The sequence below is a fragment of the Canis lupus genome, chromosome 23, assembly GCF_003254725.2.
Source record: "Canis lupus dingo isolate Sandy chromosome 23, ASM325472v2, whole genome shotgun sequence".
Classification (NCBI taxonomy): Eukaryota; Metazoa; Chordata; class Mammalia; order Carnivora; family Canidae; genus Canis; species Canis lupus.
In genome coordinates, this window is record NC_064265.1 from 41,666,649 (window position 1) to 41,694,321 (window position 27,673).

Here is a 27,673-nt window from a genome sequence, read left to right on the forward strand (position 1 = left end):
TACAGCTCAGTGGGAGCTGTTTATCCTGTGAGGCCCCTGCTCAGTCCCAGGTACAAGATGACGCCAGGCGGAACAATGACAGTGGCAGGGGCCAGCTCTTCAGCCCTGGAGTCAGCTCCCACAGTAACTACCACAGCTTCCAGTGTGCAGGGGCCTGGATGCTCCCAGGGTGGGAGGCGCCGATCTGCACAGCTCAGGGATGCCCGGGGGCAGGAGCGTCCTTGCTGCCCTGTGTCCTCCCGGCTCCGCCTGTTCTGGGGGAGCCCCGGATCTTCGGCTGTGGCCCCGGCGCCCTGGGCTCCGGGGCCTGCGCCTCGCGAGCTGCTCCTGGGGCCGTGCAGCCCCCTCCCCGTGGAGCTGCCGCCTGAGCTCCTCCCCGGCCCAGCCCGATGCACTGCAGCCCTTTAGGGAGCTCGGCCGCAGGGTGTGGCGCTCCCCCACCCCCTGTTCGTGCCCCCGGGAGCCTGAGGGCACCCCCGCCCCTCCTGGGCTCCTGCCCCAGCTCCCTGCCAGTGCCTCCCCCCCCCCCGCCCGGGAAGGTTGGTGAAGCTCCTGCTTCTCCGAAGGTGGGGGGGGGCTCTCCTGTCCTGGGGGCTCTCACCACCCCCCCCTCAGCCCGGCTCCTCCTGGGGCCCCTCCCCCTTGGATGCTTTTCTATTTCTTTATTTTTTTCCGTCTTCCTACCTTGATGGAAGTGTGAACTCTTCTCTCTGTAGCACTCTAGCTGTTCTCTCTTTAAATCTCAGGCTGAATTCGTAGGTGTTCAGGATGATTTGAAAGTTCTCTAGGTAAGTTGGTGGGGCCAGGTGACTTGGCGACCCTACTCTTCCGCCCTCTTGTCCGCCTCCACCTCTCCTTGTGTTCCTATAGCACTTTATATAAATCTCATGAATTGCTCTTATCACCTGTTAGAGTTCTTTTGGCTTAAATGTGTTTGTCCCTTACTAGGCTTCTTAAGTGATGGAATACAGTGTTGTTCATCTTTTTTATATTTGGACTCTTAAAATTTAGTCAAATTTTGATGGAATATTTGATGTGATGAAAAGCCAAATTTCCTTCGTAGTCCTATTTTGGCAATTGTATGTCTCAATCACATAATCTCAATTATGCATTTTTTTAGATGAGGGGAAACTTCCCCAGACTAAAAGTTAATGAATTCCCCAGTTGGATACATAAGTGCTTCATTACGGAAAAGCCATGTTTCCAATTAATTTCCACCTCTGGCTTTTATTTTCCCAGTGTGATTCAGCTAATGTTTTAGCTAAAGAGAGAGTGAGCCACTGATTAGACTAGTGTCCTAGCATAAGACAAAGTGAATCATTCTTAACATAAATCTTTCTCCAAAAGCATTTGACAAAATCCGCTGCCAATTATTTAGCCAACAGATGTACTTGTCAGGTAGTAGGCTTATAAAGTTTCTTTTTTGCTTTTTCTTCATTTTATTTTCTTTTTCCTGGAATATGGCAATATGGTATTTATATACTAAATATGAGCTTCTTTTCAAAGACACAGTGCAACTGAGGATATGCTTCTTGTAGAAAAGAGCATTTTTTTACATTAAGAAAAAGGAAAAAAATATATATTTCAGGAGTCATAAGATCAAATGAATTACTCAAAACCTTGTTATCACTAACAAAAATTTAAGGCAGACCTAGAAATACCAATATTATACCAATTACTTCAGAGTATAAAGCATGATGGAACAATTCCCAACTTATTATTTTTTTAGGTCAGAACAATGGTATGTGGGAGCCAGCTTGCATAGGCTAACAAGAGACAATTGTGAGCATCTCTTCCCATCTCTGCATTCAGTGACATCATATTGATAGATTGAAATCAGCTGTTGTGGGAATATGTTCACCAAGGTAATCTTCAATCACTGTAAACCAAGGCCTTTTATTTCCATGGAAAGCTGATGATTTGACATCTATCAGCAGAACACTGCTAATTCTGATCTTGATTCTATAACAGGAGTATTACAAAAAAAAATTAAAGACTAAAATCACTCATGAACATAGACGTAAATATCTTTAACAGAATATCAACTCAGCAAATGCAACTCAGCAAAAACAAACAAAATGTTAGATTGATGTCATCCAAAATCAATAATGCGGTTTCATAGCCTATCAGAATAAGAAAAAAAAAACATATTACCTTATCACCAGATGCATAAAAGTCATAAAATTAAATTTAAGTTGGTAAAAATCTCTGCAATATAGAAACAGAGTTAAACTTTCTCAATCTGGCTAAGAGCAGCTACCAAAAACCTAGAACTAACAACATATATGAATGAAATATCAGAAAATATTTCCCTTAGAGAAAGTTGGGAACAAAGCAAAGATGTCTTCTGCTGGTGAATGTCTGGTGAATACTTTTATTCACATAATATTGGGAGGCTTATCTAATTCAAAAAAGCAAGGAAAAAAAAAAGCAAATCCATAAAGATTTGGAACTGTGAAGTATAATTATTTTTATTTGCCAGTGACAATTGTGTGTATAAAAAAACTCAAAAGACCCTACAAAGAAACTATTTGAACTAATAAGCAAATTTAGTAAGGTGATAGTATGCAAATCAATGTGAACAAAATGATATGTATTTCCATATACTAGAAACAAAAATTGGAAAATATAATTTAAAAGATGTCATGTGTGACAGTACCAAAATATCAAATATCTTATAAAACAAGGTAATGATAAAAGAGTAAAATCTCTATTCTGGTAACTATAAATCCTACTTGAAAAATTAAAGAACTACGTAAAAGAGAAATATATCATGTTTTCAGATTGGATGTTTTAATATTGTTAAAGTATCATTTCTCCTCAAATTGATCTGTAGATTCAATGAAATTCCAAACAAAAATCCCATTAAGTTATTTTTATTTGTTTTTGTGGAAAATGCAAAGTAGACAGAAACCTCTAAGTCTTCAGCTATGTTTGGCGTTTTAGACTTTTCACATATTATTCATTAATACATTAAAATTTAATTAAAAAAATACTCCACATGCTCCCAATCTTCCTGCTCTGCGACAGCTATAGAGTCCAGAAGACAGCCTGAGATGTAAACTTGAGGAATGTTGGCATTTAAGGGATATGCACAGGAGGAAATCTAAGAGACTGAGAATGAGTGAGAAGTGGGGAATCAACCCCAGTGATTGGGTTGTCTGGAAACCAATGAAAAGGAAGAGTCAGCACCAAATGCCCAGAGAAGTCAAGTAAGGGAAGGTCTAGAAATATCTTTTGCTGAAAACAAGAGAATGGAGAAAATGCAGGAGAAATCACTGTGAATTGGATGGTAAATAGGAGATGAGGAAGTGGAGAGAGAGAGAGAAAATTCAAGTCTATATATGAAAGAACAAGAATTTTAGAGGTAGATACACGACTGAGGGGAATTTGAGGAAAATAAGAAAATTCTATTTAAATACTGATAAGAAAAATATTTTTGAGAGTAGTTCCTAAACTTGACTGCACACGAGAATCACCTGGAGAGCTTTTCAGAATTCCTGTGAGTATGTGGGGGCAAAAAAGGCACATGGGAAATTTCTATGCTGTGAACCTAAAATTACTCTTTAAAAAAAATCTGTTAAAAAATCCAGTGCCCAGCCTGTATTTTAGATGAATGAGATAAATCACTGGGGGTGGGTCCAAAGCATCAGTGGTTTTTTTAAGCTTCCAGGTGATTCCAATGTGTAGATAAGTCTGAGGGCCATTGCACTATTATAGTGCTTCTCATACTTTAGTGACAAAATTACCTGAGAATTTGTTAAAACAGAGAGGTCTAGGGTGGGACCCATGAATTTATCTTTTTAAAAGACTCCCAGATTGTGTTAATGTTGCCATTCAAAGACCGCACTTTGAGTAACAGTCTGCTCTAGGGAGGATGATTGAAGATAAGAGAGAGAAAGGAGTAATTAAGTGGGCAAGATGCTTTGGGAGGGTGAAAGCATCTGGAGCACCGGTAGTTTGGTTGCCTTTTTGATGGGAAGAAAGGTAGGTGCCTTTTCTTTTGTGACAAGGAGAAAAAAAGAAAGTATGAACATGAATTTAAATAAATTTGTTGATGGATTAGTGGGAAGTTAAGGAAGGTCTGCTTTGATGACTTCAAGCATTTTAGGCTAGTACTAGTGGTATAGAATGGTCACATTTACCTGACAGGTACATAGTCATGCAGTGACATCAGCAATTTCTGATGTGTCAAAATTAAGTTCTGGACAACATCTAGGCTACATTGATGTATGTAATCAGGACATATTAGCTCAAGAAGTATGTACAAGTGTAACCATATTAATCTGGCATTTGTTTTTCACATAGAAACCATGAAAGCAGTGCTATACTACCAATGTGTCCAATATCTGCACAAAAATGCTTAGACAAATGACGGTCATTCAATAGCTTTTGGTTATAAACCTATGGAATCCATGCAAGCCCAAACAAATCCAAACCCCAAACTTCTCTAGTCATCTTGTAGTTTGAATACTAATAATTGTCCAAAATTATCCTGTAAAATTTGCTTGTGGAACAGATGCCAACTGATCCAATTACATTGCTAGGAATGATGATTCCTACATGATGGTTGTGAGACAGTTCTGAGAACACAGTCATTCAATGATGGAAAGGGCCAGGAAAGTTGACATCTCACATGCACATTCAAAGGCAATACATACTGAAGTTCTTGGTAGAGATGGGAAAGTTTCCAGTGCTGGTTCCTGTGAGCTGACATAATTGTTATGATTTTATTAAATCAATAATGCATTCTATAGGACATACCTGAAGATCTCCAACCATGATGTTTAAAGATAGGGCCATATGGATGATTCCAGTGGTCCTCTAAAATGGACAATAGGCCTTCATGACCTGCTCAAATTGGTCCCTTCAGCAACTCAGAATTCTAGCTGAAATTTATTCTACTGAAAAAGTTCTTAAAGTTCCCCTCAGCAGTATCAGTAGTTTCACCCGGGAACTTAGAAATGCAAATTATTACCAAGACTTACAGAATCAGATACTTTGTGGCTGGGGTGCAGTGGTCTGAGTTGTAATAATCCCTCCAGATGATTTTGATGCATGCTAAAGTTTGAGGACCACTATTGTAGTGGATGTCCAGAAGCATAACAGCCAGGAGCACTGGGGTTTCCCAAAAATGGCAGCACTCATCTGCAGTGATTATTTTGGTAGATGACTTAGAAAATATTTTCTGGCATAATCTACTTTTCTCAGAAAGTGATAGGGTGTCATATCCACATGCATAGACTAACAGATAATATATTTTTATACACAATAACATCTTATTTTGAAGTACATGTTTAAATTCCTGTCAGCTTGTTCTAAAACTCTTTTGCATTGGTTCTGTAAGGCAATTAAAAATCTCATTTGCTCCCTATCAAATGTATTCACTGGCTGATAATTTTGTGAGCATATGTGAATCCCAGATATTCACAAACTCAATAATTGAAAAAAAAAATGAGGCACCCAGTTAATGCTGCTTCTTGGCAGCTTCACATTCAGAAAACAAATACAACAATAAACCACTCCAGTTCATGTAGCTTCAATAACTGATAGAAATAAAATACTCTTTAGGGTATCAATAACAATAACAATAATACTTAACTCAAATACATCCTAGCTCAGTAGCTTCCTACCAAGTGTGAGCAGGATATCACTACTCTCCCAGTCAGTTCTCATAATGTCATCAAGTCACACCAGACAGTATACCCTAGAGGTACTCTGTGTATTTTCAAAATGCAATTTATCCCTGTTAGTTTCCCCATTGTATGCTCTTCTCTGATTCTTGTGCCCTTGCCTTCTTTTCTATCTCTAAAATCATCTGAAGAAACCTCAACTATACCACGACCTTTTATGGGAATGTTGATGTTCATACCAAAGACACTGGGTGTTGGTGCTGTCAGAACTCCCAATCCTCAGGGTGCTAGAAGAGCATCATATCATCTATAAAAATAGAGCTACACTTTGTCCCTGAAACCATTTTACCTGTGTCAAAATGCCCATGTGGTGTCTTCTTAGCTTCTGACCCCCCATGCCCAAAGCATAAAGGAGAAAAAACTAGAAAGAGATACTATAGCTTATACTTAATCTTCTTTCTCTTATAACTGTTTAATTGCATGAGATGCATTTGTTAAGTTGTGAGCGGAAGACAAGTTTATTTTTCCAATATATCCTATCTAAATAGTTTAGAACCTTGTACTAGAATGGAACATATCCTATCTAAATAGTTTAGAAACTTGCATTGAAATCTTAATATTTTGTGCTTAGACTTTGGAAGCCTGACCAAAACAAAAGCAGAAATATTCACTTTTAACATCCTCTTAACAACTCTAAGAAAGTGCAAAATAAAGTTTATATCTTTATAAATAGAGTCAAATAAACATGATATCAGTTTGTGAATAGTGTATTAATATTCTTCATATACTAATGTTACATTGTGGATATGTGACTATATGAACTATCAACATTTGATTAAATGTGTCTGTAATAGTGCTGTCTAATATACTAAGCATTTAGTATGTACCATGCATTGTGCTAAAATTCCCTAATTTTATGTTCCAAACTGTGTTTTAAGCAGGTACTTTTAACATACAGGTAGTTTTGCCACATATAAAGTTTAGAGGGGCTGAGTACCTTGTCCCAGTGATGTCAAAGCCTAATCCAATCAGATCTGGATGGAGAGAGAAAAGTAGGTGTGTCTTCCAGGGGCTGTAGACAGATAAGTTTCACAGAAGGAACTGCGGATGAGACAGAGAGTTTGTAATTGAAATTGCTTCACAAAATTTGGGAGTGAAAAATCATGTTAATTTTCTTCTTTAAATTAACTTGGTTCCAAGTCTTTCCTCACCAGTGTGGTAAGAGATTCAGCATTAAGTGTTTTTTTTTTTTTTTTAACCTGAGGATGTGTGGGCCATTCGCCTACTAAAAGTTTGTTAAGACTCCTGGGGAATGTAACAAAGTATAGAAAATTAGGGGTGGGGGGGGAAGGGTGGTATCTGGGTAGCTAAGTCTGTTAAGAGGCTGCCTTTGCCTCAGGTCATGATCCTTGGGTCCTGGGATTCAGACCTGGGTCAGTCTCAGGCTCAGCTCATGCTCTCTCTCTTTCTCTCCCTCTCTGTCTCTCTCCCTAATAAATAAAATCTTAAAAAGAAAAGAAAAGAAAACTGAAGAAGTTCATAGGTTAAGGTCCTGTAGTCCTCTGGAAGGGAGGAGAATATGGTGTTTTATATGTTAATCTCTTTTACACAGATGTTACATCTTTAGAAGTACACATGGGTCTATTTACCTCTGCATCACTGAAGGGCAGTCAGTACATGACTCTCAAGATGAGCCACTGCTGACTTCTTCAAATTTTTTATTCCATCTTTCTAGAATGATCTATTTAACATCCACTCTAAGCATGAGCTTTTGCGAATGAAAACCTGCTATTTTCTTCTGCAGGCGGAGATCTCTATTACTAGGTTAGGATTTATCCATAACATAAAATGGCAAGCCCTTGTGACAAGGGCTGTTCTATTCAGACACTTTTTTTTTTTATTCAGACACTTTTGTAAGGAAGAAAAGTAACCTTTGAATGGAAATAGGCCTCATATTTTATTACATTTCACTGGGTCTTTATCTCTTTTGCTTCCCTTAGGATAGTATCTGTGTAGTTCTGGTGTAGGATGGCCTGTTCTTTGGAACTTGGCTGTCATTGAAACCAGCCATATCTAAAAGGCACCATAAATAGTGATTACTTAATTACACAATGAGATAGAATTGAAAAAATAAGATCACATGTGAAAAGCTGTTTCATAGGTAACACTGCCTTAGTATAGGGTGTTAGATACTATGAACTGAGTGGCATATGAGCAACAGAGATGTATATCTCACAGTTCTGAAGGCTGGCGAGTCTAAGAGAAAGGTACTGGCAGTTTCAGTGCTTGGTGAGGAAGTGCATGAATCACTTCCTCATTCATACTTGGCTGTTTTCTTGCAACAATTTTACACTGTGAAAGGACCAGGGAGCTCTCTGGTGCCTCTTGTGAAAGGGTGCCAGTGCCCTTCATGAGAGCTCCACTCTCATGACCTAATCACTTCCCAAAGGCCACCTTCAAATACTGTTGTCACACTGGGGATTAGGTTTCAATATATGAATTTTGGGGGACACAAACAGTTTATAGCAAACATAAATCAAGAAAAATCACCTGTCAAATAATGTGGAAGATTGTAAAGAAACGTCCACAGCACCTTCCATTAAGGAGTGAAATCTCTTTCAACATCCTTTGAATGTGGATTTAGCCGTGTGTCTTAAATGAACCAATGGGATGCTAACAACCTCATTACAATGAGAGGCTTGGAAAGTGCTTGTGCCTAAGAATGTGTTCTCTGGCTACTTTTGAAACTCATCCATCATTTAAAGAAGTTAGACTAGCCATGAATAAGACACAGAGGCCTCTCTTAAAAAGAAAAGTAGATGTGGCTTTTTCCAGTGGAATGGACGGGATCTTATATGTGAAAAGCCACACAATTTTTAAGAGAGTAGGACAAGTATAGTCTAGAAGAGACTGAGACTGTTTAAAATGAAAAGACACTTCTGTCTCCAACTTTCTGTAGGTAGGCAAAAGTCTGCAAATTCTACTCAGTTAAAAACATGGCCATTTGGGACGGCTGGGTGGCTCAGTGGTTAAGTGCCTGTCTTCAGCCCACGGTGTGATCCTGGAGTCCTGGGATTGAGGACTTCCACATCAGACTCCCTGGATGGAGCCTGCTTCTCCCTCTGCCTGTGTCTCTGCCTCTCTCTCTGTCTCTCATGAATAAATAAATAAAATTTAAAAACAAACGAACAAAAAAAGATGGCCATTTCATTTGGAAAAAAATGTCTCAGAAGACAGAGCCAAAATCCCAGAGGACACAGCCTTGGAGAACAATGAACTAGAAATTAGAAAGCTACTGTCCAAAGGGGAGAATGTTCTGTCTCTACAGTAAGGGGAACTGGCAACTCATGTCTATTTGAATGCTAAAGTTGCTTTTGACCAGTGACTGCTATGAATAAGAATTCTATTTTTTTTATTGTGGTTATTTTGATCTTGGCTCACTATTGAATGGTAGGTGTATCTTTTTAGTTTTAAGTCTTTGAATCAAGAGGAGCTGATGCATATACCTCACCTGGATTCACAGAAGATGCAGATCATGTGATATTGGACTTAAGTCTGATGCCATAATTGAAAGAGACCTTTGGGAGTCCCAAGAGAATATTTGGCATGTGGAGAGGATGAAATAATTGTGACAATTACTATTAATGGTCACATTAATTGTGACATTATACAATGTTCAATTGGGAGGAGATTTGAAAAAGGCGATAGTATTTTGCAGTGATGCCCATAAAGAAGTTGAGTCTATTTTTCCATTATTGAATCTGGACTTGGCTATGTGACTTGCTTTGGCCAGTGGGACATTAGTGAGTATAACTGAACCATAGGCTTGAAATGAACATGTAAGTTTGTTTTCTTGATGCTTTGTAACATAGTTATGTGTAGAAGCTTTGGCTAGCCTCCTAGATGATGAAAAATATGTGACTTGTTGCTCCTATCGCCTCTGACAACAGGTAGGCCATCTGGGATGATACAGTTCCCAGCCAATCTGTTAACTGACTGCACATGGAAGAGTATGATCCAGGTCTTAACCTGAAGAACTGTACAGCGGAATCCCAGGATAAATACAATATTACTTTAAGTTCCTAAATTTTGGTGTGGTTTATTCAGAAAAAATTATACAAATAATTTTAGTGAAATAAAACTTCATTTAAATATTCTCAGTGAAAGTTGTTTAATTTTGCTGAAAGCTGGTGAAACTCATGACCAGAGTTCAAAGTACATGTAGTCCTAGAATAAAAATGAAAAATAAATGTAATTAGGTTGGTTTAATAGTAGATCTAAGACATGAGAATGATTTTGGGGTCCTGTATTATAATAACATGTTTATAAAACATATTAAAGCAGAATGCTGAAGATCAGACCTATGAGGAACCCTATAGGTTGTGTGTGACTACTTTCAAACACACTAAAATAAAAAAATTGAATATAAAGGCCCTTAGAGAACACCAGCTAATTCTACTTCATTTTATTTATATATTTTTCATCATATATACTCAATATAAAAAAGTGTCAGAATAGAGAAGGGAAAAAGTTATATTTTCAATCCACATAGAATCTACCATTAATATTTTGATTCATATTCTTTCTAGACACACACAATTAGTATCATAATATGCTTATATCCTAATCTTTTCAGTGCATAATATATCCTAACTATTCACGCCATTAAAGCTCATTTATTGGGCAGCCCGGGTGGCTCAGCGGTTTAGTGCTGTCTTCAGCCCAGGGCCTGATTCTGGAGACCTGGGATTGAGTCCCACGTGGGGCTCCCTGCATGGAGCCTGCTTTTCCCTCTGCCTGTGTCTCTGCCTCTTTCTCTGTCTCTCATGAATAAATAACTAAAATCTTAAAAAAAAAACAAAACTCATTTTTTGTGACATATAGTTTGAGTCTTTAATGTTCTGTTTTAGAATTATGTCATAAAGTGTTTAATCTCATACTTTAAATTTTAGGTTGTTTTAGCTTTTTAAAATTTGTTAGAGTGATATTTGCTACATAGAGTATACATTGCTATTTACTAGGGTAAACCTAATTATATGTCTGCATCTGTATCAGTTTTTCAGAAGAAAGTAATGCATCTGAAATAATATGAACATTAAAAACTTTAATGGATATTTTCAGTTTGTTCCCCCCAAATTGTACCTGTATTTGTACATGTCTGTCTGATTTCCTAAACTTTCATGAACATTGTGAGTTTGTCATTGGAAAAATGAAAAGGGATATTCCATTCTTTTTCTTTTTTGCTTCTCTTCATATGTTTTTGAAAATGTTTTCTTATGGTTATGGGTTATTTGTATTCCCTCTTTTGTGGATGTATGAATTATTTTTTTATATTCATTTTTCATTTTGGTCGGGAATTCGATACTTTTCTTCTTCTACTTAAATAACTTTTATATTAATATAAGGATATTATTCCTTGGCCAAATCCGAAGCATATATTTCCTTACTTTTATTGTTTGCTATTGAATATTTAATATTCTAGTTTTTTTAAGGTACAAGAAGTTTAAAATATTCTAATTTAGTAGCCTATTACTTTGTGATTTACTTATTTTAAAAGTTCTTCTCCATCTAGAGACTAGGGGTGGATGCTGTTTTTTCATTTCTCTTTGTTAATAATTCAGTATCTCCTTCCTTATACTTCCTTTGGGTTTATTCTGTTTTTTTACTAACTTTCTAGAGATAAATATTTTGCTTATTAATTTTCCACTTTTCTTTTCATCAGTATTAACAGTTATACATTGATGTTTAACTTTACTTGCATTCCAAAAGCTTTGATATAATATTTTAGTTATTATACAATTTCATATATTTTAAAATTTTATTGTGCACTTTTTATCCCTGAATTATATACCCATTTCCACATGTACAAAATATTATAAAATAATTATCTTTATCAATTTCTAATATAATGTTATTTGCCCTGATGCCAAGGTCCAAGTGATACCAATTGCTGAAATTCGTTGAGACTTGCTTCTTGGATCCATTATTAGAATAGGTCTTGTAAAAACCTTTGTTTGAAAACAACTTATATTATCTACTTGTTTAATGCAATGTTCCACATGTATCCATTAAATCAAGCTTGTTAACTTTTTTGTTCAAATTTTGAATAATTTTACTAAGGTTCTGTCTCCTACAACAAGAAAAAAATTGAAAGGGGTGCATAAATTTCCCACTATGATAATGAGTTTACCACTTTCTGACTGTATAACATTTTTCTCTGTATTTTTAGGTTGATCTTAGGTACGCATAGTCAAGAATTATTATTTTCTTTTGAATAGAATTTTTTTAAAGATTTTATTTATTTATTCATGAGAGACACACAGAGAGAGAGAGGCAGAGACACAGAGAGGGAGAGAGGCAGAGACACAGGCAGAGGGAGAAGCAGGGTCCATGCAGGGAGCCCGACCTGGGACTTGATCCTGGGTCCCCAGAATCACACCCTGGACTGAAGGCGGCGCTAAACCGCTGAGCCACCTGGGCTGCCCCTGAATAGAATTTTTATCATTATGTAGTTACCTTCTCTCTCTGTCCCTACTAATTTTTTTTTTTTACTTAAAATCGATTTTTTGGGTTATTAATTTAGCTTTACTAGCTTTTATTGTTACTATTTTTCTGTTATATTTTCACCAATCTTTTCTTTCAAGTTTTTGTCATTATTTTGGATATATTTCCTATTAAGCGCCTATAGGTAATTTAAAAATCTAATTTAACATTTTTTTTTAACTTGCAAGTTTTTCTCATTTACATTTATTGTGGTTATTGTAAAAAATCATATAATTAAATGACCTTTTGATACGACTGAATTGATATTTTCTACTATTTTATTGTTTTAAGGTTTATTTATTTTAGAGAGAGAGAGAGAGAGAATGCTAGTGGGGGGAGGGGCAGAGGGAGAAAATCTCAAGCAAACTGCTAATTGCAGGGCCTGATGTAAGGCTCAATCCCATGATCCATGAGATCATGACCTAAACTGAAGCCAAATCAGTTGGATACTCAACTGACTGAACTACCCAGGGATCCTTTTCTAACATTTTAATTTTCTATTTCTGTTTGCCCCACTTTCTCTGATTTTTTTCTCCTTTTTTTTTGTGTGTGTGTAGTGTTTGTCTTTTATTCCCATTTTTCCTCTGTATTAGTTTGAAATTTACAGTCTTTTTGTTATTTCAGTTGTTATCTATGACATTTTAACATGCACATTAAACTTATCTCCTGAACATTACAAAGACCTTAGAATATTTTAATTCTATTAATATTAATTCTATTTTAATTCTATTCTAATAAGTTTCTTATAACTGATATACTTTTATTAGCTAATATTTTTGTTTTGCTTTTTTTGACTTTACAAATTAGGCATTTACTATTATTTTATTTTATTAGAATGTGTTTACATTCAAAAATATGGTTAGCATTTTATTTTATTTTATTTCAGATATTTATTTCATAATATCATTGATATTATTGAATCTCAGAGGATCCTTCTCAGACCATGTTCCTTCTTCCTGAAGTGTTATTAACACTTTACAGCAATCTATGTATTGTAAAAGTGTGGGTTTTTTAAAATGCAAATTTGTTTATTTTATTATTATCTTTAAGGTATAGTCTTGAAGAAAATAGAATTTGAGAGTTAAGATTATTTTTTAATAAGTATTTTGAAGGATTTAACTATCTTGTTTTCTGGCTTCCACTGTTTCTATTGAGAAATCAGTTGTCAGTCTCATTACTTGTGTGTGATCTGTCTTTTCCTTTTCTGGTTACTTATGTTCCTTTGCTATTCTGTTTCACTCTGATTTATATAGATGTTAATTTTTATTACATTACTTAGGGTACTTGTCCTTTACCGTCACTGAATTCATATTTCTTGGCTCTGAAATTTTTTTTAGCAGTTATCTGTTCTCTATCCTATCGTATTGGAACTCTTGATTTTCATATTGTTTTGTCTGTCTCTACTACGTTATGAATCATTTTTTTCAATTGTAACTCTTCGTTTACTTTTTCTTCAGCTATTTCCAATCTACTATTTAATCTGTTTATTTTTGTTTCTCCAAACTTTTAATACTATTTACAAGACAGTGTTTGACCTAGCCCTGCATATATCTATTACCATTTTCTGTAATTTAACAATATTTACAGAATGAAAGTAATTCTTATGTTCATTTTTTCCCCTAAAACCCAATTATAATCAAGAGTAATATTTTCCTTTTCACAATGTCTACCTATCCATAGTTTCCAAATTAATGATGATTACTTTTTAAGTGAAATGTGCAAAAAAAAAAAAACTTATAAAATTTTAAATTGTAGGAAATAACAGTAGGTTACAATGAACAAACCATTTTGTTCTTTTTATCAGCAATTTAGTCTTGTTTTTCATCAAGGCAAAAGATTTCAACTTTAGTGATCACATTTACAGGACACTCTAGTTTTTACATCCTTTGCAATGTGAACACTGAATCTGTGATATGATCTTGGGGGCTTAGAACTAGACCCAAAAAGCACAATTTGCAGTCAAAGTAGATGATTTTAGGAAAAATATCAGCAAAGGTTCAATGGCAATCTCAGAAAATGCCATTTTATGCTAACCAGAATAAAAACAGACTCACAATGAGGAAACTTGCTCCAAGCATCAGTGCTTTTATCTTAACATCAAGATCAAGTGGAAACTGGATTCCAAATTTATCAGCATTGATAGATAGTTCCCTAATAAATCCAGCCCATGTATTTGAAATCTTACCAATAACTATTTCTTCATCCAGAGACAATAACTAAAAGAAAAAAATAATAACCTTAGAGAAAAATCTCTGAAATAAAAATAGGTATTCCTATATCAATTTTAGTAATTAAATATGACACATATGAGTTATTATCATGCTGATTATATCCTGCAATAAATTGAATGTGCAATATGGACACATAAGAGCTTGGAAAAACACCTATAGACAATATCTACCTGAAAGGAGATTTTTAAATTGATGGTATACAACTGATTATTCAGTTCACCCTTGAATAACACAGGGGTTAGGAGTGCTGACAGCCCTGGGCAGTTGAAAATCTGTGTAAAGCTGTTGATTCCCCCCAAACTTAACCACTAATAGCACACTGTTGACCAGAATGTCTTACTGATAACAGAGTCAGTTAATAGATATATGTTGTATGTGTTATGTACTATATTCTTATAATAAAGTAAGCTAGAGAAAAGAAAATGTTATTAAGAAAATCACAAGGAAGAGAAAATATCTTTATAGTGCTGTATATATACTTATTGGAAAAAAATCTGCAGTTGATCTGTGTAGTTCAAACTTGTTCAAAGGTCAACTATTACATATATGGTATTTTATATATGATAACATATAAATTATGATAATATATATGCTTAATAAATATAATTTGCTTAAATTTGATCTGAAAATCAACTTAATTACAAATGAAAACCACTAGCTTTTCAGCTCTTTCACACAGTAAACTCTTTCTTAAGAAACTTTCATTTTCTCCCTACTCATCTAAATTCCCTTACTAACTAATATTTAGTTAGTTACTTCTCTTACTAACTAATATTTATTTCTCAACATAGGAGATACCCATGTAGGTAGAAGACACAAACCTGTGATAAATCCTACCACTTGTCTGGTAATAAATGCCATGAGGGTAAAGTTAGGTGATATAATGGAATACAATAGGGAGATAATAGACCAAAAGAAACAGGTGGGATGATTTTAGAGGAAACCTCTTGGGCAAAGCACTATTTAAGCTGAGACTTAGAGGATCAGTAGGAATTAGTGGCCACAGGAGTAGGGAGAGTGACAGCATCCTAGAGAGAGTCAGCAACATGTGAAAAGGCCCTGAGTTGGGAGGAACATAGCTGGAACAAAGTGAGGGAAGGAGCTAGTGGCATAAAATGAGTGAGAAGAGAGAGGTATGCAGTGATGTATTATACATAGCCTTGGAAATAGTGTTAAGGAATTTGGGGAAAGTACTTTTGTGTAACTTTGTCAAAATTTCCCCAGTGTTTTTATACCTGACAACACCATTTCCCCTCATCCTTAGGAAAAGATCGTATATTTTACATTGCAGAGATAATAGAAGCTCTTGGACAGGAATTTGCTAAAATCCCAGAAGCTAACCCTAGAAAGTCATTGTATTTAATAACATAAACAATCAACACATATTTTGTATGTTATATGAACCATATACTATATTTTTACAATAAAGGAAGTGAGAGAAAAGAACATGTTAACAAAGTCATAAGAGAAAATATATTTACATTAGTGTATGTATATTTATTGAAAAAATACACATATTAGTGTATATACTGTAGTATCCATGCCAACACGTCCTACTTCCTTCCTGTTAATGATGGACTATTTCTGCACTGATATGAAGGTTATTTCCAACATGTGCGTTGGTCCCATACCAAGCAAGAGACAGGATTCATCAAATATTTGACATCCGCAGTTTCTCTACATTTTCCCTCCCATTTGGCCCCTTTTGTTTAAAATCAAAACATGCTAAGAACATACCTTTCATAAAAATATCTTTTAATACCTGTGGCCCCATTCAGCCAGGAAGAGGGGTAGGGTAAAGCAATGAGGCAAGTCATACAAGTGTAAAGTTAGTTTCTATCTTCACTTAAATTTTTTTAATAAATTCTGTTCATAATGGATTTGCATTAGTTTTGATTTAAAAAGATTACATTCAAGTATCATTTATCTTAATTATTAAGTTTTTTTGTGCTTTCTTAAATTTTGTTCCTGTGATGAATGGCTTATTTCCTTTACCATAGTTTGCCTGTAACAAGTTACTGCTTTATCTCTTTCCTTATTACCAAAAATATTGCAAGGGTTGCCCACATTCACACATAAGATGACTTTTTCACAGAACTGTTAGCTCCCTTTGTTCCTCATTCTTAGAGTTTACTCAAAAATGCCAGCTGTGAAATGACTTTGCTTCAAACTTAGAGTAGGAAATATTTTATACACCTCAGAGAAAGTTCTGAAGAATTTTGATTAAAGTAGGATTTATTATGATGTGAGATATAAAACAATACACAGAAAGCATTTTATTTTTTAATATCATTAATAATGAACCAAGATAGCTTTGGCGACCAGAGTTTTATGCATAGGCCACTCTCTTCCATTGGTTTCCAGCTTCAAATACAGAAGAGTAGTCTTGTGTGCTCGTTTTATTCAAGTTTTTCAAACTAACTATATTATTGCCATAATTCATTTGCTTAAATACGTTTTACTTAATTGTACATGCAGGTGCCAATCAGAATCAGTATCACAAAACTGAATTAATATAGCTTTAGTGAAGGAAAAAAATCAGGTAATCATTTCAGGTATTAAAAAAAAAGCAAACACGTTCTTAATAAAAGATTGAGAAACAGTACTTTTTCCAAATCAAATATCAAACTGAGACAATAGTCTCTGCTGCTGAGGAATCCATATTTAACTAAGTGTAGTGGGTTGTTTAGTTTTATTAACTATATTTAGTACTTTTAGTAGTTAACCTCCCAAATTATTATCTGAATATTGGCCATAATTTGAGATATATGTCAGTAAGCACATAAAAATATAACAAAATTGGGGACACCTGAGTGGCTTAATTGGTTAAGTGTCTGCCTTTGGCTTGGGTCATGATCTCAGGGTCCTGGAATCAAGCCCTGAGTCAGGGTCCCTGCTCAGTGGGGAGTCTGCATCTCCCTCTCTGTCTGCCTCTCTCCTTCCTGCTTGTACATGCATGTGCTCTCTCTCTCTCTCAAATAAATAAACAAAATATTAAAAAAATAATCTAACAAGATTGTATCATAAGTTTCAGGATTTTATAAAAATTAACATTAATATGTTATTTATAATTAATGCCCAAGTATGTCATTGTTCATTGAAATAAAGTTTCATTTTCTCTTTCAATATTCCTTGAAATATTAAATACCAAATTTGTTATTTGGTGACTATATACTTGAAATATAGCTTAAAAAATGTCTTATAAGTGGCATAAACATGTAGGACTCAATGTTGCAAGGAAACTATATTAGATATTCAATTTAAAAAGTAGTCAAATACTTATAACATCATGATAACATGTTTTTATTTTATCTTAATCAAATTTAATAATGTATTGCAAAATAACCAAATAACAAATTTGAGCATGATCATCTTTTTTTTTAGCATGATTATCTTAAAACATAACTACTCACATTAAAATTTAGATCCGTGAGACAGCTGGAAACCACACATGGTCCTCTGATTTTCATTATATCCTCCTTATTTGCATTTTTAATTTTAAACATTGGCCACAATGGGTGAAAGTATTGGTACACATATCCAATTTTTTCACCAGGAGGAGCCTCAACTTTTAGCTACAAAAGATAGAGAAATGCAGATTGTGCATTTGATTTGTGAGCAACAAATTAGTCGTTTCCTATTAGCTTTTTGTACATATATGAATGGAACTTTCTGTGTTTAAGGCATGCCCTATATTTAGGAGTGGACATGGAAATGAAAACGCAGGATTTAGGTACTGAAACCCCTGAGGTGAGACCTGCTGCTGCTGCTCACTAACTACATGAAATGTGGGCATATCACTAAACCTCTAAAATTCGTTGTATATTTGCAAATGGGGGATAATAATATTTTTAGGTGCTTATGAAGATTACTTTTTAAATTGCTATGCCCATAAAACATGTCTTAAACTATAGTCATACCAACAATTATTTTATTTTTTATTTTTATTTTTATTAAAGATTTTATTTATTTATTTATTTATGAGAAATACGGAGAGAGAGAGAGAGAGAGAGAGAGAGAGAGAGAAACAGAGACAGGCAGAGGGGAGAAGCAGGCTCCATGCAGGGAGCCTGATGTGGGACTTGATCCCGGGTCTCCAGGATCATGCCCTGGCTGAAGGCAGGTGCTAAACCGCTGAGCCACCTAGGGATCCCGCCAACAATTATTTTATTACCAATATGCCAGGAAGTTTTGTCCCTCTATGCAAATGTAAATATGATTTCACTGAAATACTTTTGATTTAAAACCTAGTTCAGATATTGATTGTTTAAATTACAGTCTACCATAAACATGATGGATTATTATCCAGCCGTTTGTAAGAATGGAAGAAGCCCAAAACATACTCATGTAATCTTCAAGTTGTATTGTATATGTTAAGAAATGGTAGAAGTGGGCACCTGGGTGGCTCTCAGTTGGTTAAGCGTGGTTTCAACTCAAGCCATGATCTCAGAGTTGTGAGATTAAGCCCTGAGTCAGGCTCTAAGCCCAGTTTAAGATTCTCTCTCTCCTCTCCCTTTGCCCCTCCCCGTCCAAAAAAATTGTAAAAGATTATCTGCCAATTGTGTTTATAAGACACATGTATTTCATACATATGTATGCATTACACAACTACTCATAGAATAATTCTGGGAGAAGATTTAAACTCATGAAAGTAGTTCCATCTGCAGAGGAATATTAGGAGGCCGAAGAAACAAGAGTTTGAGGGGCACTGTTTCTCCTAAGTGTATTTTTCTTTCTTTCTCACTCTTTTTTCCTTTCTTTTTCCCTTCTTACCTTCCTTTCTTCTTTCCATCATATCTGATTTATTTATTTATTTATTTATTTATATTGTTCATTTAAAATATAAATGAAGACTACGAAATTAAGAAGGTGGCAGTTGTAATGCAGTTTGTGAATCTTCCCCAAACTCTCATGAAAAAGGACAGAACAAGTATGATAGCTAAATAAAACAAAACCACTATCAAATTTATTATCAAAAGTAGATGGAAAAATTATAGCTCCATTTTTCAAACTACAAGCAAGTGTAATGAAATAAATGACAACAACAAATTCCTGAGATCCAAGGAATCCAGATATCACTAACAAGAAAGAAAAGAAAGGGATCCTACTCAGTGAAAGCTCAAAGGACCAGTCTGAGAAACACAGCTTAAAATGGGATGGGACTTCACAGCCTCTAATTTGTTGGCACTCTATCAGATGGCTATGAAGCGCTTGCAGACAAGTGCAAATATAAAACACAATATTTCAGAATAGAAAACTTCTAAAACTCCAAAGATCTTGTGATCTTCATTACCTGAAAAATATTTACAGTGTTGTGTATTCTTACTCTGTAGTATGTGGTACAAATTATAGTTTCCTCTCTAACATATTTCATTCCAGAATATTCTTTGTTGCCAAGCCCAATATTTTAATATACTGCACAATTTTGAGGCTTTTTTTGAAGGAACTCAAATACATTCTAAATCATGTAGAAATAATATTTACTGACCTTTTGTAGGTAGCAGTTTCTCCAGCAACAGCTACATCTTAGAGCTTTATGCACAGTTATGACATCACGGCCTATGTTATCATAAATTGTAATGGTAAAAGATCTTGAAGGTCCACAGAGGTATCTGAGGAAACAATTACTTCTGTCTTCTGCAAAATAAATTCTCTGTCCTTGGTTGTTCATGACTTCATATTTCTTACTAGTTTCAAAACAACTGAGAACTAAAGAATGAAACAAAGTGGTCATCTATTAATGGTGTGAGACATATAAATTGCCTATCAAATTATCTTCAAATTGGGAATGTACATTTGATAATAAACTGCTTGGGTTTAAGACATTTATCTTCACTGGTATCCTAGTTTCTCATTATGGAAAAAATAAAATAGATGTACTAGTTACTCTCTAGTTCCTTTTACTGCTAAAATTCTATGCATAGCTTTTTTGGAATCAGTTTTGAATTTCTGAGGTATTAACCCAATTTACTATTAATGTTTTGAGTTTTGTTAAATTTTAGTCCTCTTCTTCATCTTTCTCTTCCTCAGAACATGAAAAAGACATTAGATATTTAATCTGGATAGTAAAAACCAAGATAAAATATTTTACTGATGCTAAATTGAGGGAGACAATAAGCACTCATATATTATCCACATTAGATAATGATCAGATTCATCTCTTTTACAAGCAAATGGAAATATATTTTATCTTAATAATTTTATTTCTGTGATCATATAAACAAACTAGTCCTAATTTTTTTTAAAAAGGTGTTTTCTATACCCTATATTCATTACTGCACTACTTAGAAAAGAAAAAGTAAAATGGAGGCAAAGTAAATACCCAAAAAGTAGCAATATGTAGTATCCCCTTTGAGGATTATTGTGTTGCTATTTAAAACATTCAGTTTAAGATAAATAAAAATAACAAAAATGACAAAAACATTAAGAGAATAAAGATAAAAAATTGTGTGGACAATGATTAAAAGTGATTTTTAAAAATTCATCAAAAGAATATTTTAAAGTTTTCAAAGGAAATGTATCAGTAGTTGTGCATGGATGATATTTTTCTCCTACTTTTTAAAATTTTAGGTGTTCTTGAATGAGTATGTTTAATGAATATGTTACTGTAATATACATTTACCATTTTGTTTTAATGTTAACCTTTGAAACAGTTACAGAATTTCCTCACTTTTAATGATTTTTTGGCATATAAACATGTTTTTGTATTATATAAATGTTTTGTATTATATAAACATATATGTATATATATGTTTTTGTATTATATAAACATATTTGAAAGATATTCATTTTTTAAGACATTTATTTGAGAGAGAGACAATGTGTGTGCGTGCAGGACAAGAGGAGCAGAGGGAAAGAGAGAATCTCAAGCAGACACCCCACTGAGCACAGAGGTCAAATCATGGCTTTATCTCATGAACTCAAGATCACGACCTGACCCGAAATCCAGAGTTGGCCTCTTAACCGACTGAACCACCCTGATACCCTGAAAGATACTCATTTTTATTTAACATTCAAAGATAAACCATGATTCAAGATTTATGAAAAAATATTTTGTCTTTTAAACTTAATTCACTTTCATGAGTAGATATCACGTATACATGACACAGATTTAAAGATGCAAAAGAAGGGGCACCTGGGTGGCTCAGCGGTTGAGCGTCTGCCTTTGGCTCAGGTCCTGATCCCAGGGTCCTGGGATTGAGTCCCACATCAGGTTCCCCGCAGGGAGCCTGCTTCTTCCTCTGCCTAAGTATCTGCCTTTCTCTCTGTGTCTCTCATGAGTAAATACATAAAATCTTTAAAAAAATGCAAAAGAAGGTATAAAATTAAAAATAATTCTTTCTTCCTGGCCTACTCTATTTTTCTCTTCTTCAATTTTATATGTATCCTTCTAGATACATATCTCTAGATATCTCAAACATAAGCAAAGCCTGAATGTATTATATACAAACACATAAAGAAACCCACTTTTATATGTACTACTCTGTAATTGCTTTTTATACTTAGCAATATATCTTGGAATTCCTGACAATTCTACAGAGCTGTCTCATTCTATTAAATAAATGCACAATGTTAAATTATGTGAAAGTAATACTTGGAGCAGTAGTTCTTAAATTTTTAGCCTGCATCAGAACCATCTGGAGGACTTGATAAAACACGGATAGTTGAACTCCACCTCTGGATTTTGTGATTTAGTGGGTCTGTGATGAAGCCTGGAATTTGATTTCCAACATGTTCCCAGGTGATGTTCATGCTGGCAGTCTGGCAACCATACGTTGAGAATAACTGGTTTGGAGAATTAGTTCCCTATAACATGGATAGTTAGATTTTTCTCAATATTTTTGCTATTTTCCTTCTCTCATGACTTTTATGACTTCATGCTGTGTGTTTATTTAAGTATATTCACTTATATTTCAGGGAAAGCCCAGGTCTGATTATTCTTTGATTTTTCTCAAAATTGCTAGCATATGTCTTGTCCATTATAGGTACTCAGTGGGGATTCTGGTTATTCATAAAATAAATAATTCAGTGTAGGGCAGCAGGAAAACCCTGAAGAAAACATTCATTTATAATATGCTTAAGTTGAAAAGCTTTTATGAATTAAATCAAACCACGAATGTCTATTTTAGTCTCAGATCTTCTAATGCATATATACAATGTCACAATAGGGATAACTATTTTTTAACTAAACTCTGGTTTCATTTCATTTACATGTATTATAGCTTCATATACATGAAAGAAATGCTTGTACTAAACTGAGGAGATAGAGGTAAACAGTTGCATTCTAAAGAATGGGAGTGAAATTGGACTGCCCAGAAACTTACTTGCATTCTTCTACTAGCAGAATTCCTGAAGGATATGGAACCACTGCTTCTCTGAAATACCTGTATATGAGGAATTTAGGATGGGAAAACCCTTTCAGGAAATAGACCTACTGTTTAGCAAGACAAAAATGCAGATTAACATTTTCAGGAGTGATCCGGAGGCATTATCTTTGTCTTTTTCCATGAGAAGATTACTATTGCATTTATCCTGTCATCAACTATGAGTCATATATTATACGTGTCTATATATTCTGTTCATATTTCAAGGTTTATTTTTACCCAGACACATGAAGCACTTTAATTTATAAGGAGTGACTGAACTATAGCACAAGAAATATTCAAGAGTGAATATATCAGTGTGTTTGGCACATACCTTCCAGAAGATCAAAACGTTGACACACTAGTAACTGATTTATCTAATAGAGTAGAAAATAAAGATAGGTGGTATGAAGTAGTTAAACTAAACTTAAAGCACCTACCAATACACATATATATTGATGCCTATATTTAGGATATTTGAAATAATTGATCCATTATCAACATCTCTTTTTTCCTGTCAAATGTCATATACTAGTCTAAGTGTGAAATGTTTTTAAGCTATCCATACACAGTATACTCTAAAAATATTTTTATGTAATATTAAACAATTACAAGTGCTGTTAGACATTTAGCCAAAGAAAACACAATAGGTTAAATATAATTATATAGATGTCTTAAATAGAAATCCCAGCCTTTCATGGGCAAACAGATAAAGTTCTTTGAGGCTCTCTTTTGGAAAGTAAAGAATGAGGGAAAAACAGTCTTCCATTTCATGTGAAAGATAGTGAAGACTAGAAGAACTTACATGCTGTAAGTGATTTTCTTTGACCAAATTGATAAGGTTGCCAGATTTAGTAAAACAAAATAAAACAAAGCAAAACGCCCAGAATGCTCAGTTAAATTTGAATTTCAGTTAAATAATGAATAATTATTCCTACTAATATATGTCAAATAATGCATGAAACATTCTTAATCTAAAAAGTATTTGTTTACTTGAAATTCATATGTAACTAAGTGTCTTGTATTTTATTTGGTAATCCTATGAATAGACAAATGAAAAAAGAAAAGAGAGGGATTCGAACCCTCTGCCACTGGTGGATCACAGAGACTAAAAATAAAAACAATATATATGTACCCTTATGCATATTGCAGCATTATTTATAATAGCCAAGATATGGAAGCAACCTAAGTGTCCATCAATAGACAAATGGGTAAAGAAAATGTGATATATATCTGTACATACAATGAAATACTATGCAGCCATAAAAAAGATGGAATTGTGCCATTTGAGACAACATGGATGTACCTACAGGGTCTCTACTAAGTGAAATAAGTCAGACTGAGGAAGACAAATACCATATGATTTGACTCATAAGTGGAACCTAAAAAAACCCCAAACAAATGAATAAACAAATGAAGAGCAGAATCAGACCTATAGATACAGAGAACTGTATTGGTTGCCTGACAGGAGTAGGGTGTGGGAAGTTGGGCAAAATGCATAAAAGGAGGGCAGCCCAATGGCTCAGTGGTTTAGCGTCGCCTTCGGCCCAGGGCATGATCATGGAGACCTGGGATCGAGTCCTGCATTGGGCTCCCTACGTGGAGCCTGCTTCTCCCTCTGCCTGTGTCTCTGCCTCTCTCTCTCTCTCTCTCTCTCTCTCATGAATAGATAAAGTCTTTTAAAAAATGCATAAAAGGGCATGGGAGATACAGGCTTCCAGTTATGTAATGAATAAGTGACAGGAATAAAAGGCACAGCATAAGGAATATAGTCAATGACATAATAATAGCAGTGGTTGTAATAGGACAAATGATAGCTACACTTGGGTGAACATAGCACAATGTACAACTTCGTCAAATCACTAAGTTATACATCTGAAATCCATATAACATTGTATATCAACTATACTAAAAAAAAACAAAACAAAAAAATGATGAACTGAAGAATCTCTTCATTGGTTATTTACACAGACCAACATCATAGTGAGAAAACACAATGACTAATCCAAATGCTGCTGCAAAGAACTATCTAGATTTCCTCAAAGCTAGTTTTGTAAATGTTCTGAGAAACCTTATTGATAAAAGTGCCTTTTTAGTATGTAGCTATCAAAGACAAACATGACTACCATACAGACAGATGAGCTTAAAACAATGGAAGCAGGAGCAGGTATTACCTGTGCATGAAGAGTTCAAATATTTTTTGTATAGAATACAATGGGTATGGAGTCAAAGGCATCTTCTAAGTTGAGGCTATTGGCCTCAAAGCTTTTGGTTCCTTTCTAGTTTTACTGTTGGTTTTCTAGCTTTTTCCTGAACACTGGGAGAGGTGTGTGAGTGTGGGAAGGTGTGAGAAATACCACACTACCAGAGTTTAATTGCATTTCTCTGCAAACACTCTGAATCAACAAAGAGCTTTTGGGGCTGCCTGTGATAGGGAGGGTGAGGGGCAGAGGGAGAGGAAGAAGCAGACTCCCCACTGAGCAAGAAGCCTGACATGGGGCTCCAACCAGGACCCTGGGATTGTGACCTGAGCAAGAGGTAGATGCTTAGCTGACTGAGCCACTCAGGTGTCCCCAATTTCCTAATTTAAAAAGCAAGTATTTATTTTCAAATGGACTTCCCAGGAAATACATTTGTAAGCCACAATGTTATATTATTTACAATCAAAATTAAAATTAAATGTAAAAATCTTAATGTTATAGGGATAGTATTTTAATCTACAGTTAGAATTTTTTCATATAACACAAACTGTATTTTGAGACTATCAAATTCATATTATTACCACTTGAATAAGTTAAGAAACATATTACCATACCTGAGTCAAATATTCCAGTCCAGGTGGACAGTTGGGTATTGTCCCTGGTGCTCTCATCCCATGTATGGTGGGTTGGAGATTAGAAAAAGCCATCAATCAAGCAATCAAGATTACATAAATTCACAAGAATGTGACAGATTGAAGAGATTTCTTTTTTTATCTGTAAAATCTAACATGAAAGAAACATTAACCTGGCTAGAGACAGGAATCCACTTCAATTTCAGGTCTATTTTTCTTTATTTAATGGTATAAACCATCATCCATACCTATTTTTAAATTGTTTTCAACTGAAATATTGAAGGTTTTATTTATGGAGACTGACTCTCACTAAAACCAAAAAGGAAACACAGAAATAAAGAAGTCTCAGTTAATACCAGTATCATAAACTGTGTAAATTGTTATACACATTCCTACATGGCCCCTCATCTATTTAAATACATTTACATCTTTAGGTTCAGAACCATTTGACAATGACTAGATGGATTCTTTCCCTCCAATGTTGAGGATGTGTTATTGTGGACATGACAACATTTTGTTCTGGATAAAGAGCAGATAAAAAATTTTAAATTGAGATTTGGGGAACTACCTGTCTCTAGTGCCTTGATTCTAACAAACTCAGAACAAATATATATAGAATCAAAATTTTCTTTTTGGCCCTGAGTAAATTCTCATTATTCTCCTCTGTATCTTCCTCAGGTTGTGTTAGTATTAAACTTAGGAAATAAAGGCACAAATCCATGCTTCCAACTCAAAATTTAGGAGGATAATTCTGCATGCTTATAAACACATTTAAGATATTACGGAATTTATTACATTGTTTTGAGGCAAATATTGTAAGATTTACTGTCATTCAGATACATTAAAATAAAAAAACAAGAAATGATAACATAAATGCAAGAGATGAGCATCAATCATAATTACTCAAGGATGTGTTTTGGAAAAATATTTGCTAGGGAATACAAGAGTGAGTTTTAAATAGATTGCATTCCATATGATCATATTATGACATGAGAGCTGAGATAAAGAGAAATGAAGAAAGGATGGTAGCAGAAGAGAGAAAAACGCAAACTGAAGAGATTTTTTTTTCTTTTTAGTTTAGCTGTTTATTTGAATTTTTATGATTAAATTTTAAAGGAATTGAAAAATATTTTCCAAACTGGCTAATGCATTTTACATTACCTCTGGCGATGTATGAGAGTTCTATTTTCTCAACATTCTTGTCAACACTTTTTATTGTCAGTCTTTTTAATTATGGATACCCTAATGGGTGTGAAGACATATCTTATAGTAGTTTTGATTTACATTTCCCTAATGGCTAGTTTTAATGAATAGCTTTTTTATGTGTTATTGACTATATATATATATATATATATATATATATATATATATATATGAGAACACTGTCTTTAAATCCTTTGCCCATTTTGATCTATTATTCGTCTTTTTTACTGATGAATTATGAGAGATTTTATACGTTTTGGATTAAGCCCCATTATAAGATGTGTAAATATTTTTCTTCCATTATGGGGATTGTCTTTCTACTTTCTTGATGATGCCCATTGAAACACAAAAGTTTAAATTTTTGATGTAGTCCAATTTATCTATTTTGTTACCTTTGTGCTGTGTCACATCTAAGAAACCATTCCTTCATCCAAGGTCACAATGACTTATTCTTCTGATTTTCCTAATAGTGTTAATGTTCAGGTATTATATTCGGGCCTTTGATCCCTTTTAATTTTTGTATATACTGTGAGGTAGGGCCCAACTTTACTCTTTTGCATGTGGATATACAGTGGATATTCCAGTACCATTTGTTGAAGAGATTGTGTGTTTTATTTTTTTCATTGAGTTATTTTGGCACCCTTGCTGAAAATCAATTGGCTTTAAATATAAAGATGTATTTCTGGACTCATTCTATTTCATCGTTGTATAGGTCTATCTTTCCTAAGCCCACAGCATCTTTAGTTTGTAGAAGTTTAGAAAGAGGGGATCCCTGGGTGGCTCAGTGGTTTGGCGCCTGCCTTTGGCCCAGGGCGCGATCCTGGAGACCCGGGATCGAATCCCACGTCGGGCTCCCGGTGCATGGAG

General features: G+C 34.7%; 1 protein-coding gene across 6 annotated transcripts in view; it reads right to left on the bottom strand.

The window, feature by feature from the left end:
• Positions 1-1,700: 1,700 nt before the first annotated feature.
• Positions 1,701-27,673, bottom strand: part of LOC112661143 (phospholipid scramblase 1-like) — a 34,147-nt gene continuing 8,174 nt past the window's right edge. For 3 of the 6 annotated variants that reach the window (XM_049100114.1, XM_049100115.1, XM_049100113.1), the window contains 9 exons: positions 25,586-25,754; positions 23,105-23,147; positions 19,896-20,116; positions 17,821-17,982; positions 14,231-14,392; positions 9,145-9,860; positions 6,631-6,734; positions 4,989-5,148; positions 1,701-1,962 (listed from right to left, as the gene is read on the bottom strand). In XM_049100114.1, coding sequence (XP_048956071.1) covers positions 9,831-9,860; positions 14,231-14,392; positions 17,821-17,982; positions 19,896-20,116; positions 23,105-23,147; positions 25,586-25,678 — 711 coding nt within the window. In that variant the 5' untranslated portion in view covers positions 25,679-25,754 and the 3' untranslated portion in view covers positions 1,701-1,962; positions 4,989-5,148; positions 6,631-6,734; positions 9,145-9,830. The remainder of the gene's footprint in view (positions 1,963-4,988; positions 5,149-6,630; positions 6,735-9,144; positions 9,861-14,230; positions 14,393-17,820; positions 17,983-19,895; positions 20,117-23,104; positions 23,148-25,585; positions 25,755-27,673) is intronic. The other 3 variants (XM_049100117.1, XM_049100118.1, XM_049100116.1) reach the window with 3 other exon arrangements.